Source organism: Caretta caretta, chromosome 1, assembly GCF_965140235.1.
Source record: "Caretta caretta isolate rCarCar2 chromosome 1, rCarCar1.hap1, whole genome shotgun sequence".
In the NCBI taxonomy this organism is placed as follows: domain Eukaryota; kingdom Metazoa; phylum Chordata; order Testudines; family Cheloniidae; genus Caretta; species Caretta caretta.
In genome coordinates, this window is record NC_134206.1 from 112,946,509 (window position 1) to 112,961,067 (window position 14,559).

Here is a 14,559-nt window from a genome sequence, read left to right on the forward strand (position 1 = left end):
AACACGGTAAGCAAGCCATACTGCATTGAGTATAGAACAGTGCATCCTGGGATATCTGCCCAGAATGGTGTTCACTTTTTTCAAAAAAGCGTGATACTGTGTGGATGCTACAATTCACAAAGGAAGTAGCTTAAACCACTTCACACAAAGCAGTGTTGATGCACTCTTTTAGTTTAGTTATAACTATAATTATAGTAAAGAAAACTATGTTGAAAAAGTGTTCCCTGTAGACAGGGCCTAAGGGCCCAATCCTATGGGTTTTTGAGTTCCTCTTGAAAAGCACCTAAGACCCTTAGAGTAGAACACATTTTGCAGAGCTTCCAAAGGACAATGGCTATTTTGGGGTTGATAGGGTTAGTATACTTTCAATCATCCAGAAGTTCATAATATCCCTGATTCTCCATTGCCTTGTACCTTATGTGGTCATTTATATGCATGCAAAGTGAAGGTCTTATAGATATATAATACTATCAATTCAGAATTACCAATTCTAAATTTATATCTCCTTTTCACTCATACACTTTACATATTATAAATGACCACACAAAGTGCAAGGCAGCAGATAATCTGGTCCAGTGTATTTTATCTTGACATCACAGTGTATGTGCAAAATTGTCAAATTTTGTTCCTCAACTATATTTTAGTATGCGCATGGATGGGGAAATTTATTTCAGACTCCAAAATGTGTGTGGGAGGAGTGGGGAAAGAGGGGTTCACAAGAGCAGAAATGCAAGAAAATTGACAGTTAATGTTCCTGTCACATCAGGGCACAAGGAGGAATCCCTTCATTTTCTGACTAATATCTATGGTAAAATTGTAGAAATCTTGGCTGTGAGTTTTCTCACTTTTGTGGTCTTGTGTTATTTCACTGTAGATTGTGGGGTTTTTTGGGTAAAATACACAAACCAAATGTTTCTATTCCCCCCTAGCTCTTCGGAACCCCAGTCTGTGACTCACACAGCAGTCCCATGTGCCCCATGGTGTCCGTCCCCCCATATTCCGTGCCTCCTGACCTGGCCCCACATGGAGGGTGCTGTGAGGGACACAACCTCTTCTCTTCCCTATTTGCAGCTGGGGCTGCCGCTGCCCCCCCCACCCTCTTTCCGGGAACAGCTGCTCTTTGTTCTGGTGCCACAGTGGCCCCTGATGGGCGAAAGGCATAATTGCAGCACCTTTCTGCAAGGAAAAAATTTTTGCGTAACACATAAATTCTGTGTGGGCACAGTATTCTCCCAGGAGTAACTATTAGGCGCCTAACAAAGGGAGTATAAAATGGAAACCTTGATAGCTTTCACACCTCTTACATTTCCCAGAGTACAACAGTGATCCCAAACTGGCTGGCCCTACCTCTCTGATTCATCTCTGAGAAATAATATATTTTGGGATTGTGGAAATGGCTTCATTTGAGGAATGAACTAACAACTGCTAAGTACTCTCATAGCCATACCTATTTATTGTAATAAACCAACTATAGCTAGGGGAGAATCCCACTTTGATAGTGCAACTTTGCACACACATTTTTGCATTTTTGTGTGCTGTGAGTGGTGATTTTGGTCCATAATATTTAAACGTTTTTATTACCGTAAATCTTGTGGCTACACTGGATCCCTTCAAAACATGTAAGATAATTTTTGAAGTCTGTACTTTCCAGAACACAGAATCCTATCTACTCTTTCTGGTAGTCATATATTTAATCTCTGCTAACAGCAATAATAAACGCTTAATGTAAAATAAAATTCACTGTTTTAAATGTTTGACTCAATTGTGAAATGTATTCAATCTAACAAATATAAGTATAAAAGGACAGAAAAATATTGCTGTTTCATGTGTCGGGGGAAAATAGATTGTGGTGCCAAAGCAGGTGGAAAACATCTGCTACTGAAATATTAGGTGTTTAGAAATGTTTCTGAGAGGATAAATATTTTTGTTTTTCTATTCTCTTTTACAATGGTTACTGTTCCGTGTCAAGGTTTCTGATATTTTATAGGTAATAAGTGCCTGACCTTATAAAGTGCTGAGCACCGTCAACTCGCATGTAAAGTAAGTGGAAATTGAGGATGCTCTGCAACTTTGCAGGATCAGGACCTAAAAATGGCAAAAAATATTTTTATTTTCTGCAAACAGTGGAGTAGTAGTCCTAAATTCATACACACAACCTGCATTAATAGGAGTTGTGACCATCATCTGCTTCCAGAGATATTTGGCAGTTGGTCCAAATGCATGTAAATCAGAGGCACAGCAGTTTCCTTAAGGGGCAGAGAAAGATCTATAATGCTCCCTTCAGTTACACTTCTAATTTTTTTTTGACAGTATGAAATTGCAAGAATTTAAGGGATAAGGAAATAAGCATGAAATTGCTCTAATTTTCGCCACATCTGGTGTATTCAAAGAAGCCTATTTCTGCTTCATATGTCCTACTGTATTTCTTTAATAGTTGAAATGTTTATAAAAATACATTAAACATGTTTTTCCGTTTTCCAGGCAGTAATTTTTCTTGGATGCACAATACGTTTTTGGCATGTGTACCAAACAACTTCATTTACTTAGTTAAGAATTTTATTAACAGATTCATTTTTCTTACACTAACATTGTCTTTAATTCCAGCATTTCTGCTTTGGCAGCAAAGAGCCACAAGCAAAAGTACTTGATATGAGCAGTTTAACTATGCAATCAAGTTAATCTTTAATACATACTAAAATAATTTAGGCCTTAGTTCAGTCAAGCACCTAAGCATGTGCGTAACATGAAACACATGAGTACTCCTACTGAGACGACCAAGCACAGAGGAGGGAGCCCTCTGCTTCCTGGGAGGTGACAGTTATCCAAAAGTCTTTCTGGTTGCTCCAGCCACTAGCACAGTGGTTCTCAACTATGGTCCACCGCTTGTTCAGGGAAAGCCCCTGGCGGCCCGGGCCAGTTTGTTTACCTGCCGCATCCGCAGGTTCGGCCGATCGCGGCTCCCACTGGCCGCTGTTCGCCGCTCCAGGGCAATGGGGGCTGCAGGAAGCGGTGCAGGCCGAGGGATGTGCAGTTGAGAACCACTGCACTAGCAGCGCATACACGGTGCCTGTGTGATCTCAACTTAAATGTTCTTCAAATGTCAAATCACAAATCCTTTCTACTTATAAAGTAAACAAAGCCAAGTTAATTTAATGATATTGTTTATTACTCTATTCTGCATGCATATTGAAATTTATCTAAAAAGGCACTGACTGTTTCTCATTGAAATCAATAGTAGGGAAACTCATTCTGTCATAGTACAGCCTTTTCACATGGTCATGGCTACCTCCGTATAGTACACTCAGTGCCATCCACTTGCATAGAAATGTTGAAACTTTCATCAATATCATTCAATTCATATTTATTTTTATAGATAAAATACATTTTTCAGATATAAATCTGTGTCATTAACACTGTTTCCTTTAGACTGATGTCTTTCATTGAGTTATAAATAAACATTTTTATTTTTTAATTCATATATAAATTGAAAAATGTCTCAATTTAAGATCCCATTGGAATTAGTGCTCTTTAAAAATGCTAGATAATGAACATTTCATTTACAGTAAATGGGTATCCATCCCAACAGCTCTGTCTAATTCAGAAGGATCAGAAAAATTCTCCTTCAGATTTGTGTCCTCATGGATCCCACTCTAGCTGCACGTGTGCCCCACGTGCATAAGATTGGAATCTTTAAAAAGCAGTGTCTGTTAGACTACACCTGAACTGTGCACGTCCTTGTGCCCCACATCAAGACATAAAGGGCAGAGCAACTGCACCTGTCCCTCCTTTCCCCCTTACTGTGTGGGGCAGTGAAATGGAACAAGAGGTGTCCTGCTACCGTTACTGGAATCTGCTTCAGTCATGAATTAGCTGGCTGGTTAGGGTTTGCGCTCAACTTTAAATTTTCCACATTATTATTTGAGTTCCATCATAACAACAAAATATGTAAAAACCCCTAAATTTAATTTTTCCATCTATGCAATGCAAAATGCTGGTATCAAAGCCCTCGAGCTTCAAACTGTGTCCCTCCTGTGATAGTCTAATTTCACTCACAGATAGCCACAGCCCTTCTCTATTTTGTCTCACTGAGTGCCACATGTCAGACTGATGCCCAATGTGTTGTTCATTCTCAACAAGAACAAAGTTCACGGTCATGTGTCTGAATAATCCATGAGAGGAAATTCATATCCTGAAGAGCAAGGATCAACTTCCAGGAAATCAAACCTTTTCTAAGGCTCTGTCAGCCAATGTCTCTGCCAGCTGGTGTGCAGCACCTAAGGTTGGAACTGGCATACGTCCTTGGCACCATCAGGCAACGAACTGGCATCAAATACCACCTCACTACTGCTTACCACATCAGCACCAAAGACTGGTACTGCCTCTTCAACAAGGCAAGAAAGGCCCAAACACCAGGATAAGGATGATTCTCAGCACTTATCTCTTTCTTTCCATAAGAAGAAGCACAAACCATTGGAATATCATACAGGAAGATTTGGATGACCTTGAAGCCTGGAGTAACAGAAAAGGGATGAAATTTAATAGTACAAAGTGCAAGGGTCTATAAGAATTTCTGGTACAAGCTGGGGGCTTATCACTTGGAAGTGACAGAGGAGGAGAAAGACCTGGGTGTATGGGTCAATCACAGGATAACTATGAGCCACCAATTTGATGCAGCTGTGAAAAAGGCAAATGTGGTCCTAGGATGTATCAGGCAAGGCATTTCCAGTAGAGATAGAGAAGCGTTAATTCCATTGTACAGGGCACTGTTAAGACCTCATCTGGAATACTGTTTACAGTTCTGGTCACCCTTGTTCAAGAAAGATGAATTCAGACTGGAACAGGTGCAGAGAATTACTAGGACGATCAGAGGAATGGAAGGCCTGTCTTATGGGAGGAGACTGAAAGAGCTTGGTTTGTTTAGCCTAGCAAGAAGAAGGCTGAGTGGGGGTATGGTCGCTCTATATAAATACATTGGCTGGGTGAGAGGGGTAAACAGCAGGGAGGATGAAGAGTTGTTTAAGCTAAAGGTCAGTGTTGGCACAAGAACATTGGGTATAAACTTCAGAGCTCCAGCTGGTTACCTGCAGGGCTCAGAAAAGGATTTTTCCCCCAAGTTAACTGTGTCTCATTTATTTATTTATTTATTTATTTATTTTATTGTCTCCTTCCTCTGATGCATGCAAGATGGCCACAGCTACCATGGCTGTTCCATCCAATTTCAGTCCTTACCTTCCACCCCTCATTCCCCCTCTGTCTTCAGGGACCCTTCTCATGAAAATCAGCTAAAGGAAAAAGTGACTTCTCTGCTTTTGTAGTACCCCTAGAGGAGTTTCTGCTGGAGTGGAGGAGAGAAGCTTCTACTCCCAATATATCTTTATCACTCCCGCTCCAAAAAGGGATCCTAACACAGACCTGAGAAGATTGATCAAATATATGAACTGTTTCAGATTTAGGATGGTAATGCTTGCCTGCATTGTCCCTTCCCATCGGGTTCAACGCTGGTTCATGGCTCAGCTTACAAGACACATGCTTCAGTATTGCCATCCACCCAGCCCACAGGAAGTACTTGCAATTCATAGTAGGGCCCCATCACTATCAATACAAAGTTCTACCATTAGGTGTCTCCACATTACCAAGAGTCTTTACAAAATGCCTAGCTGCACTGGCAGCACATCTGAAGAGACAGGGTATTCACATGTACCCATATGTAGACGATTGGCTGATCCAAGGTAGGGCCCATGAGGAAGTTGCCACAGCTCAGCTCTGAATTATGTCCTTCTTTTATTCAGACAGCCGGGCCTCTTGGTCAGTTTTGAAAAATCATCTCTCAACCAACTAGAAACAATAAATAGAAGCCTTAATTGACTCCAGATCAGCTGAAGCATGTTTCAGAAGACTGATTTATTTATCTTCAGATGATAATTACCAGTATGAAATTGACTCCATCAACTACAGTAAGAAACTTCCTCAGACTTTTGGGCCATGTGTCAGCTTGCACAGATGATGCCGCTAGCCAGACTTCACCTGCATCTATGACAAGGATGGTTGTGGTTGATGTATCACCTTGCAGGATATCAAATGAACATATGGGTTGCTGTCCCTATACACATTTTATCGGCACTGAACTGGTGACCCCAAGAGTGGGGTGCACTTCTCTGCCTCTCCTACACAGACATTGATCATAGATGCATCAGGTACAAGTTGAGGTACACACCTGGATCACCTCCAAATACAAGGGACTTGGTTTCAAAAGGACATGACTCTTCACATAAATGTTCTAAAATTATGAACAATCAGAATAACTTGCATGGCATTCCTGCCTGTTCTGCATAATTCCACAGTACAGTTCCTCACACTCAACACATCTGCAATGCACTATATAAACAAGCAAGAAGGTGCCTTTTAATCACCTCTATCTCAGAAGGCAATCAAGTTATAGACGTGGTGTCAACAACATGGTATTACCCCCATTGCTTTTTATGTGCCAGGAGTCAGGAATAACCCAGTAGACTTCCAAAGCAGACAGTTTATCACCACCCACAAGTGATGTCTGAAGAGCTCCATCATCAAGCCAATATTTCTCTGGTGGGGAAATCTCATTGTAGAATTGATTGGCACCAAAGATAAGACAAAATGCCCAGCCTTTTCTTCTAAGGAGGCATGAACCTGGGATCAGTGCAAAACGCTTTCCTCAGACCGTGGTAGTCAAGGCCTCATGTATGTACACATTTTCACTGATTTGCCCGAGTCCAATCAGGCAAGATGCAGTTGCACTGATCCTGATTGCTCCATATTGGCGAAGACAAGTCTAATTGTAATGGTCAGGGTGTAGGCCGCTGGGCCAGTAGTGTCCACTGGACTGGGGTTGAAGGCAGGAGACAAGACTAGTTACCAAGCCAAGTCAGGAGACAAATACCAGGATCAAACTTGGGGTGGTACTTCCTGTGGTACCTAAACCTCCAGTAATTGTTGGTTGCAGCTTTACTCTCCAGTGATAAGGATATTACAGCCCGCCCTTCATCTCCGCTTTTTCATATTCCTCCTTATTTGGAATTCTGAATTGGTGGCAGAACTGTGGGATGGTTGCAGCAGTTCTGCTCATTATGCCCATGGCAGGGGGCTGGGGAGGCATGAGCACATGTAGGGCACAGACACAGCCCCAGCCCCAGCATACACTGCTTTTTAAACCATGCTGTCACATGGATGGGGACCATGTGGGATCCCCAGAGATGACAACATTGCGAAGAACACCGTTATTATCAGGTCAGTAACCATTCATTCTTCTAGTGGAAATGTTTGGGTGTTGGCAATAACTGTAAATTACCTGCTGGATTTGTATACAAGTCTGTCAAAAATGAATCATTTGTTTTTATTTTTATATGTCCCAGGATATATTCTTGCTATTTATCAAAAGGTTTAATCTTTTTTTAAAGATGGATGTCTGTAAAGACAAAGTGACAGTTTGGCAACTGCCAGTCAATCTAATCTCCCCCTCCCCAATATCAGCAGCAAAAGACTGCCTGAGCATGCTAAAGAAATACCCAGTGGCATTGCCAATATCCGTAGTTCTTATGTCACTATCATAGGAAAGTGGGCCTAATGGCTATAAGGGGGCACAGAATGGAAACACATACTCCAAGATTTGAAAAAGGGACTTTTGTCTCCTAATTCAGAATTAAACTCCACAGTTGCCAGGATGTGGAATATCCTGGAAATCAATTCCGTTTTGCTTGGCTCCTGTGATTTTGTAAGTGTGTATGTAAAAGTTGCATTCTGTGATATGTTTCAGAGTAACAGCCGTGTTAGTCTGTATTCGCAAAAAGAAAAGGAGTACTTGTAGCACCTTAGAGACTAACCAATTTGTTAGTCTCTAAGGTGCTACAAGTACTCCTTTTCATTCTGTGATATGCAAGTTTAATGCAATCATTTCATAAGATAAATGAGAATTATGACAGGATTTTTCTAATTTAGCTTCTTTCTTCATTCCTGAACATGACAATAAATAACAGAAAATAAAATTGTTTCTTGTTGCAGTCTTTATCCTCATCTCTACTCAAGAGCATACATTAATTTTAGAAATCCTGATGACATCCTTCTTTTTAGGGATCGCTTTGATGGCTATGTCTTCATTGATAATAAAGGTTAGACTATTTCCATTTTTTTAAAAATCTCAGTGCGACCTGTTTATTACATATTTGATTTTTTCTGGAATTAACACATATAAACCTGTATTCTTTGTAGCACTACAGGACAGTAAGTATTTTGGAAATCTTTACTCAATATAGGTAGTTAATTACATACTAAAACATATAATTAAAAGAGCATCAAGATTGCAAAGTCAAGCACTCAAAAGTTAAGAAATGCCAGATTTAAATTTGACTGGCAATCTTAATTTGGCCCCTTTGTGCATATGACATTGTCTTTATTTACATGATCACATACTTTTTTTCCGTAGGATTCCTGCCCCATTTGGTGCTTAAGATAGTGGTGCTCACCGAGTGGGTAGCTATTCAGTATTTTTGTTTTTTATCCTCATCATTCAGCATGTGGTGACATGCCTTATTTATCACACCATCCAAACCCTATTAATTTCTTCTTGGGCTTGTCTATGAAGCTCATCACCATCGTATCTGAGTGCTTCACAAACATTAATGAATTGATCTTTATGATATGGCTGGGAGATAAGGTGGTATTATTTATCCCATTTTATGCATGGGGAATGGAGGCCAAAATGGTCACGTCTCTACTACTTTTGGATGCCCAATTGGAGCGGCTTATGGCCTTATTTTTCAGAGTACTTAGATTTTATTGCACTTTATATGTTCAGAGCACAGTTCCTATTGGCTTTAGTTGCAGTTGTGACTGCTCAGCACTTTTGCAAATCAGACCTCAGGTATCTCAAGGTGGGTACCAAGAAAATGAGGGGCACACAATTAGTGGACACCTGTGCAAGGCTTGGTTTAGGTGACTTGCCCAACATCACATAGGAACTTTGTGGCACAGGCAGGAATAGAATTTAGTTCTACAACTGCCTTAACTATCAAACCATCCTTTCTCTTCCTGCAGTCCCCTGCCTCTTTCTGTACACTCCTTCCAAATTTGGCAACAAATAAAATGGGTCCTACAGACAACAACCTCAGTCACTGCACATCCCTCATTCCTTCCTTCCTTCTTTCCATCCTGCATGCTGAATGAGGCTGGGGGCCTGTGTATACAATAGTGTGTGATCCTGTTATTGAAGATTGCTATAAGGGGGTCAAATTAAGGTTGTACAGATAACATTGATTCTGGCATTTCCTAACTTTTGAGTGCTTGACTGCAACCTTAATGATCTTGTAATTTAAAGTACCTCTACGCTGCAGCTGGGAGTGTGTCCCAGCTTGGGTAGGCAGGCATGTGCTAGCTGTGTTTGAGCTAGTGCGCTAAAAATAGCAGTGTATCCAGGGGAAGCATGAGTGGCAGCTTGGGTAGCTGTCCAAGTACAGTACTGACTAGGTGGCTTTGTATTCATGCAGCTAGCCCCAGCTGCTGCCCATGCTACCCCTGGCTACACTACTATTTTAGTGCACTAGCTCAAGCAGAGCTAGCGCATCTGTCTTCTCGAGCTGGGAAGCACACTCCTCGCTGTAATGTAGACATACGCTTTGTTTTTTAATGTAGTTTTCTAGGTTTTTAAAAAACCACAGGAAAAAAAACCAAAATCCATGATGTGGAAATCATATTAACCTCCATATCGGTCATCATCAGGGATGGGACCTTTAGATCCACAGCACAGACCTCTACCACTTGAGCCAACTGAGTAACTGTTGGCAATAGTGGACTGTTATCCTGTGTATGGATCAGCCAGTAAAGAGGGATGAGACACTTAATTTGCCATTGGTTTTCATGCTGTTTGCTAGACAGCAAAGGAATGTTGAGATACAGAAATCCTGGGTTCAATTTCAGGGTCTGGAGAGGAGTGTCTTCTAGTGGTTAAAGACTCTTCATATATCTTTGCCCTCAGAGCGTCCCTGTCTCCTGGTGCTCCGATCCCACTGCCCTGTCTCCGCTCTCTGCTCTTATTCCCTTCTTGAGTTCCTGACCCTGTTTCCCTGTGCTTCTGTTCACTCTCCTGACTCTTTCCTATCTGCCCTGCCTCCCCTAGTTCCTGCCCCATCCCTCCCTCTGCTACTAATCTCCTTCTTTTTCCACCTTATCTATGGCTCTTGTCCCTGTCCTTACCTGTGTTCCTCTCTCCCCAACTGTTATCCCACCATTCTCCAATTTCTGTCCCTGTTCCACCCCATAGTCCTGTCCCACCTCTCCAGCTATTGTCACCGTCGCCCCTGCTTCCATTCTCCCCCCTACACCCTCTGCTCCTATCTGCTCCTCCCCAGCTCCTGCCCTTGCCCCATCCTGGTTCCTCTTCTCTACCCACCCTGCTGCATTAGAGGGAAGTGGTTTCCTCCTCATCCTGGCTGCCTGCTTGCCATCAGGTGGAGCTCTGAGAACACCGGAGAGACCACCTCTCTGCTCTCAGGTCTGGTGCTGGGTTACACACTGGCCCTGGGAGAGCAATTGCAGGGAAAGTCCCGCTCAACCCCTTCAGCCGTGGGATAGAGCATGCTCACTTACTTGGTGTGGTGGCACACATGCAGTCAGGGAGGAGCTGTCAGGGATAGAATCATAGAATATCAGGGTTGGGAGGGACCTCAGAAGATCATCTAGTCCAACCCCCTGCTCAAAGCAGGACCAATCCCCAATTTTTGCCCCAGATCCCTAAATGGCCCCATCAAGGATTGAACTCACAACCCTGGGTTTAGCAGGCCAATGCTCAAACCACTGAGCTATCCCTCCCCGCATGAGCTATCCCTCCCCGCTCCATGCTCAGTGGAGAGAGCATCTTTGGAGAATTTATCTGCTAAACTCTGACAGTTCTCTACTGAGCACGTACCAACTGAGATATGATAGAGATGTTATTTTGCCAAATTCGGGGGAATTTTCACAGGGATAGCAAAAAGCATATCTCTGGCACAAAGTTAAGCCCCTGCAAAATTTCAAGTCCCTGCTCCAAAGTTGGGAGATGTTAGGGCTTCTCATCAAAACAGTTGTAAGAATATTTTAAACATGACAAAAATTGTATTTTTCCCTCAAGCCAGGTTTCCAGTGAAGTTGGGCAACTTTTGTGTGAACCTGGGCTGATTTATGGTTTTGAGTGCAAAACAGGCAAAACTCAAAAGTTTCACATAGTTTTGACTCGAAATAAATTCCATCTGTTTCATCTCAATTTTTCTTTAACGTTTTTGGGTTTATTCTAACCCCAGAGTTAGAGCGGACTTTATGGACTGAGAACCTATGCAAGTGAAAACAAGAAGGTGACTTGCACAAACTCATGTAAACTAAAATGACTGAGTTTCACACAGCTTTACATGTTGCTAGATTTAAATGGAGATGTCATCCCCTTTGTCATCCCCTCCTAGCAACAAAACTATAGAAATATCTCAGTTGTTTTATGCAGTGTTGTAGCTATATTGGTCTCAGGATATTAGGTAATGTCTTTTATTGGACCAATTTCTGTTATTGAAAGAGATGATCTCTGGGCTTAGCTTTCATATGTCAGTTTGTTAACTCAGTGAAAATCTTTATAGATTTATAGATAGATTTATAGATAGTCAAGCTATGAATGATAAAAGAATGGGTTGATAGTGCAACTGCTGATCTGTTTTAATTATGACATCCTGGTAGGGGTATCAAAATTAATGAAGGGCTGATTTTTGTTCTGATACTTATGACAACAGTATCTGAACTCAAAGTGTGTAATTCAAATACATATTTATTTATTTTACTCTGTAGATATTTCATGGTACTACATGTTACTTATCTCTATCACATGTGTCATTTAATTAGCAATTTAGCATGGGTTTTTCAAAAGCGCATATCACTAACTTCAATGGAAACAGAGTTAGGCCAGTGCTGTATGCTGTTGAAAATCTCACTGTTAAATTACAGATATTTCCCTATCTAAAAATTGAGCATTTGGTCTCTCTCTTAAGGTTTGGAATATCCTGCTGTGGTGGAATTTGCTCCATTCCAAAAGATTTCAAAAAAGAAGCTAAAGAAAAAAGATGCAAAAGCTGGGAGCATTGAGGATGGTAAACCCATTTTCTTGATCTCACGGTGGAAAAGCTACTCTGTTTATTGTTAATAAGATACATACGATAAATAGTTTATTAACTTTTTTTTTCAAAAAATGTTTTCACAGATCCAGAATATAGGAAATTTTTAGAAAGTTACTGTGCCGATGAAGAGAAAATCTGTGCTAATCCTGAGACTCTGTTGGGAGAGATTGAGGCAAAAACAAGGGAACTTATTGGTCTGTTTTGTTGACTTTTTTCCTCATTATTGATCATTTAAAAATATGCTTTTTCATATTTTTGGGATACTACCAGCAGGATCTCTCCCATTCAGCCTGGCAGTGGTTGAGAGTATATTTATATTCTCATTCTCCATTGGAGTAATGCCTACAGCCACCTCATGTGGCACGCTTCTGCATGTATGGAACTCACATGTTCTGTATATACAGTGGCTTCAGAAACTGGTCCTTAGTATTTATAAAGGAATAGTCTATGAGTTTATTGTTGAAAGATGGTAGAAGGGCAAAAAATGATAACCCAAAATGAAAGAAAGGATAAGATCCTCAATACTGTACTCAAGCTCTTTCATGATCCTGGGTGCCTGCCAGGTGAAAGGTAAAATACCCTATCAAGATCATCTGGGGGCAGCCTGAAAAATAAACCTTGAACTAAACCTTGTTTATATAGGCAGAATGACTTTCACATTCTCCAGCAGGATCTGTATCCATCAGATCAAGCTTGAGCTCTTCAGGATTAAAGTATATTGGGTTTCATTCTTCAGGTTTCAACCATGTGAACATTATTAATAATACATATATTTACATAGTTCACGGGGTACGGCAAAGCAAAAAAACAATTTATGTATTTATGCCCTTTCCTGCTCCATTACTATATAAAAATAGTCTAATTTTTTCCCTTTGGCAATTCAGCTTTAAAAAAAACCAAAAAAACAAAACAAAACACTGTTGGATTTACTTTAGAGATTAGCCTTTTGATTAGTACTTTTCACTGCTATGCTGAAAACCCAGATTTAATTCTCACCCTTAGTTTCTGGTCCTAGGAAGGGGTAGTTGTTAAGTAATGCGAGGTATTCCTAATCCTTAGCACCACAGGAAAATCCAAGAGTGCGGATCAAATCTGGATCTCCTGCATGGCACTAACCATTTAGCTAGTTGCTAGAGTCAGGCCAGCAGGTTTTTTGGGGACATGGGGGAGGGTTGTTTTTTTGATAGGTGAACTGCCAAAGGAAAATGAAGCTGTTTTTACAGAGTATAGAGGAGCAGGAAAGGGTATAAGCACAAATTTTAAGTAAAAGTGTTGCAGGCGTTGCCCTCTAGTGATTTAAGGAGTATTATTGATAGACACAAAGGGAACCAGTCCTCTTTAGTCCTCAGCTGAAAGGAGAGTGACTGATGACAGCCCTTGCTTTGATTGAGGCTCAATAAAAATGGGAAGCTACACCCCCCAGGACACCGACACAGACAGAGAGAGGACCTGGGGCAGGAAAGGACCATTTTTATTCAAAACTTGCAATTCTGATTAAAAATAAGCTTTTATTTTTTTCACAAACCCTCTAGTAATATTATTATTTTATACTGCATACTATAACTATTTCAAAATATTTTTTAATCTTGACAATACTGGCATTTTTCAGATGGCCAGCCAAATAAAGTCTTTGCAGGATAACATGATATATGTGTCCACATCTCCAAGGGACTGCATACAGAACATATGATTGTCCACTGGCTGTTATAATCAATTAGGAGAAATTTAGCTGTACGCCGTTCCCTTATTTGGATATATAAAAATAACCAATATATTTTGATCACTACTGTTTCTTAAATTGCCCATACTTTCCCCCCTCCTCATACGTCCCCCCGGCACTCTCACTGCAGCAGTGGCATTGACACTTGCTTGTGTAGTAGGTGTGTGAGTTAACAATTGGCAAAGGGATATTTGGAGCTCAGCAAAGGGTAAGGATAAATTAGAGAAGAGGTGGAAAGAATATTACTAAGGACACTAAATAAATCTGTCATCAACAAAGCTTGAATGTGTGTGACTGTTATAGATGTGGAGTTCCTCAAGAATATGTATCCTTACTTGACCGGAAGCTTTCCCTAGATATTTCACAGCAATGTGAAAATGAGCTTCCCAGTATCTTAATAAAGATTTTCTAACTTCAAATTATTCCAGCTATTAATGAAAAAGGGGTAGCCTTAGAGTTGCAAGTGCAGTGTTGACAGTATCTCAGTTGAGGGAGGTTCTACAGAATGGCTTTTTAATGTTTTGTTTCTATGAAATCAATTCACAATAGATCAAATTAAATTGTCCTATGTTTATTTTGCTTTATTTTTTTCAAATACTGTATTGTTGTTTGATAAAACATGGTTGCAATTTCAATGTCAAAACCAAGAAAAAACTTATTCCGTGAATATCACAGCTCTAG

General features: G+C 40.7%; 1 protein-coding gene across 2 annotated transcripts in view; it reads left to right on the forward strand.

Annotated features, from left to right (window-relative positions):
* UPF3A (UPF3A regulator of nonsense mediated mRNA decay) overlaps positions 1-14,559 on the forward strand; it is a 47,820-nt gene that overhangs the window by 9,924 nt on the left and 23,337 nt on the right. For both annotated transcript variants that reach the window (XM_048856317.2, XM_075130083.1), the window contains exons 3-5: positions 8,035-8,141; positions 12,033-12,131; positions 12,242-12,352. In XM_048856317.2, the coding sequence (XP_048712274.1) occupies positions 8,035-8,141; positions 12,033-12,131; positions 12,242-12,352 (317 nt within the window). The remainder of the gene's footprint in view (positions 1-8,034; positions 8,142-12,032; positions 12,132-12,241; positions 12,353-14,559) is intronic.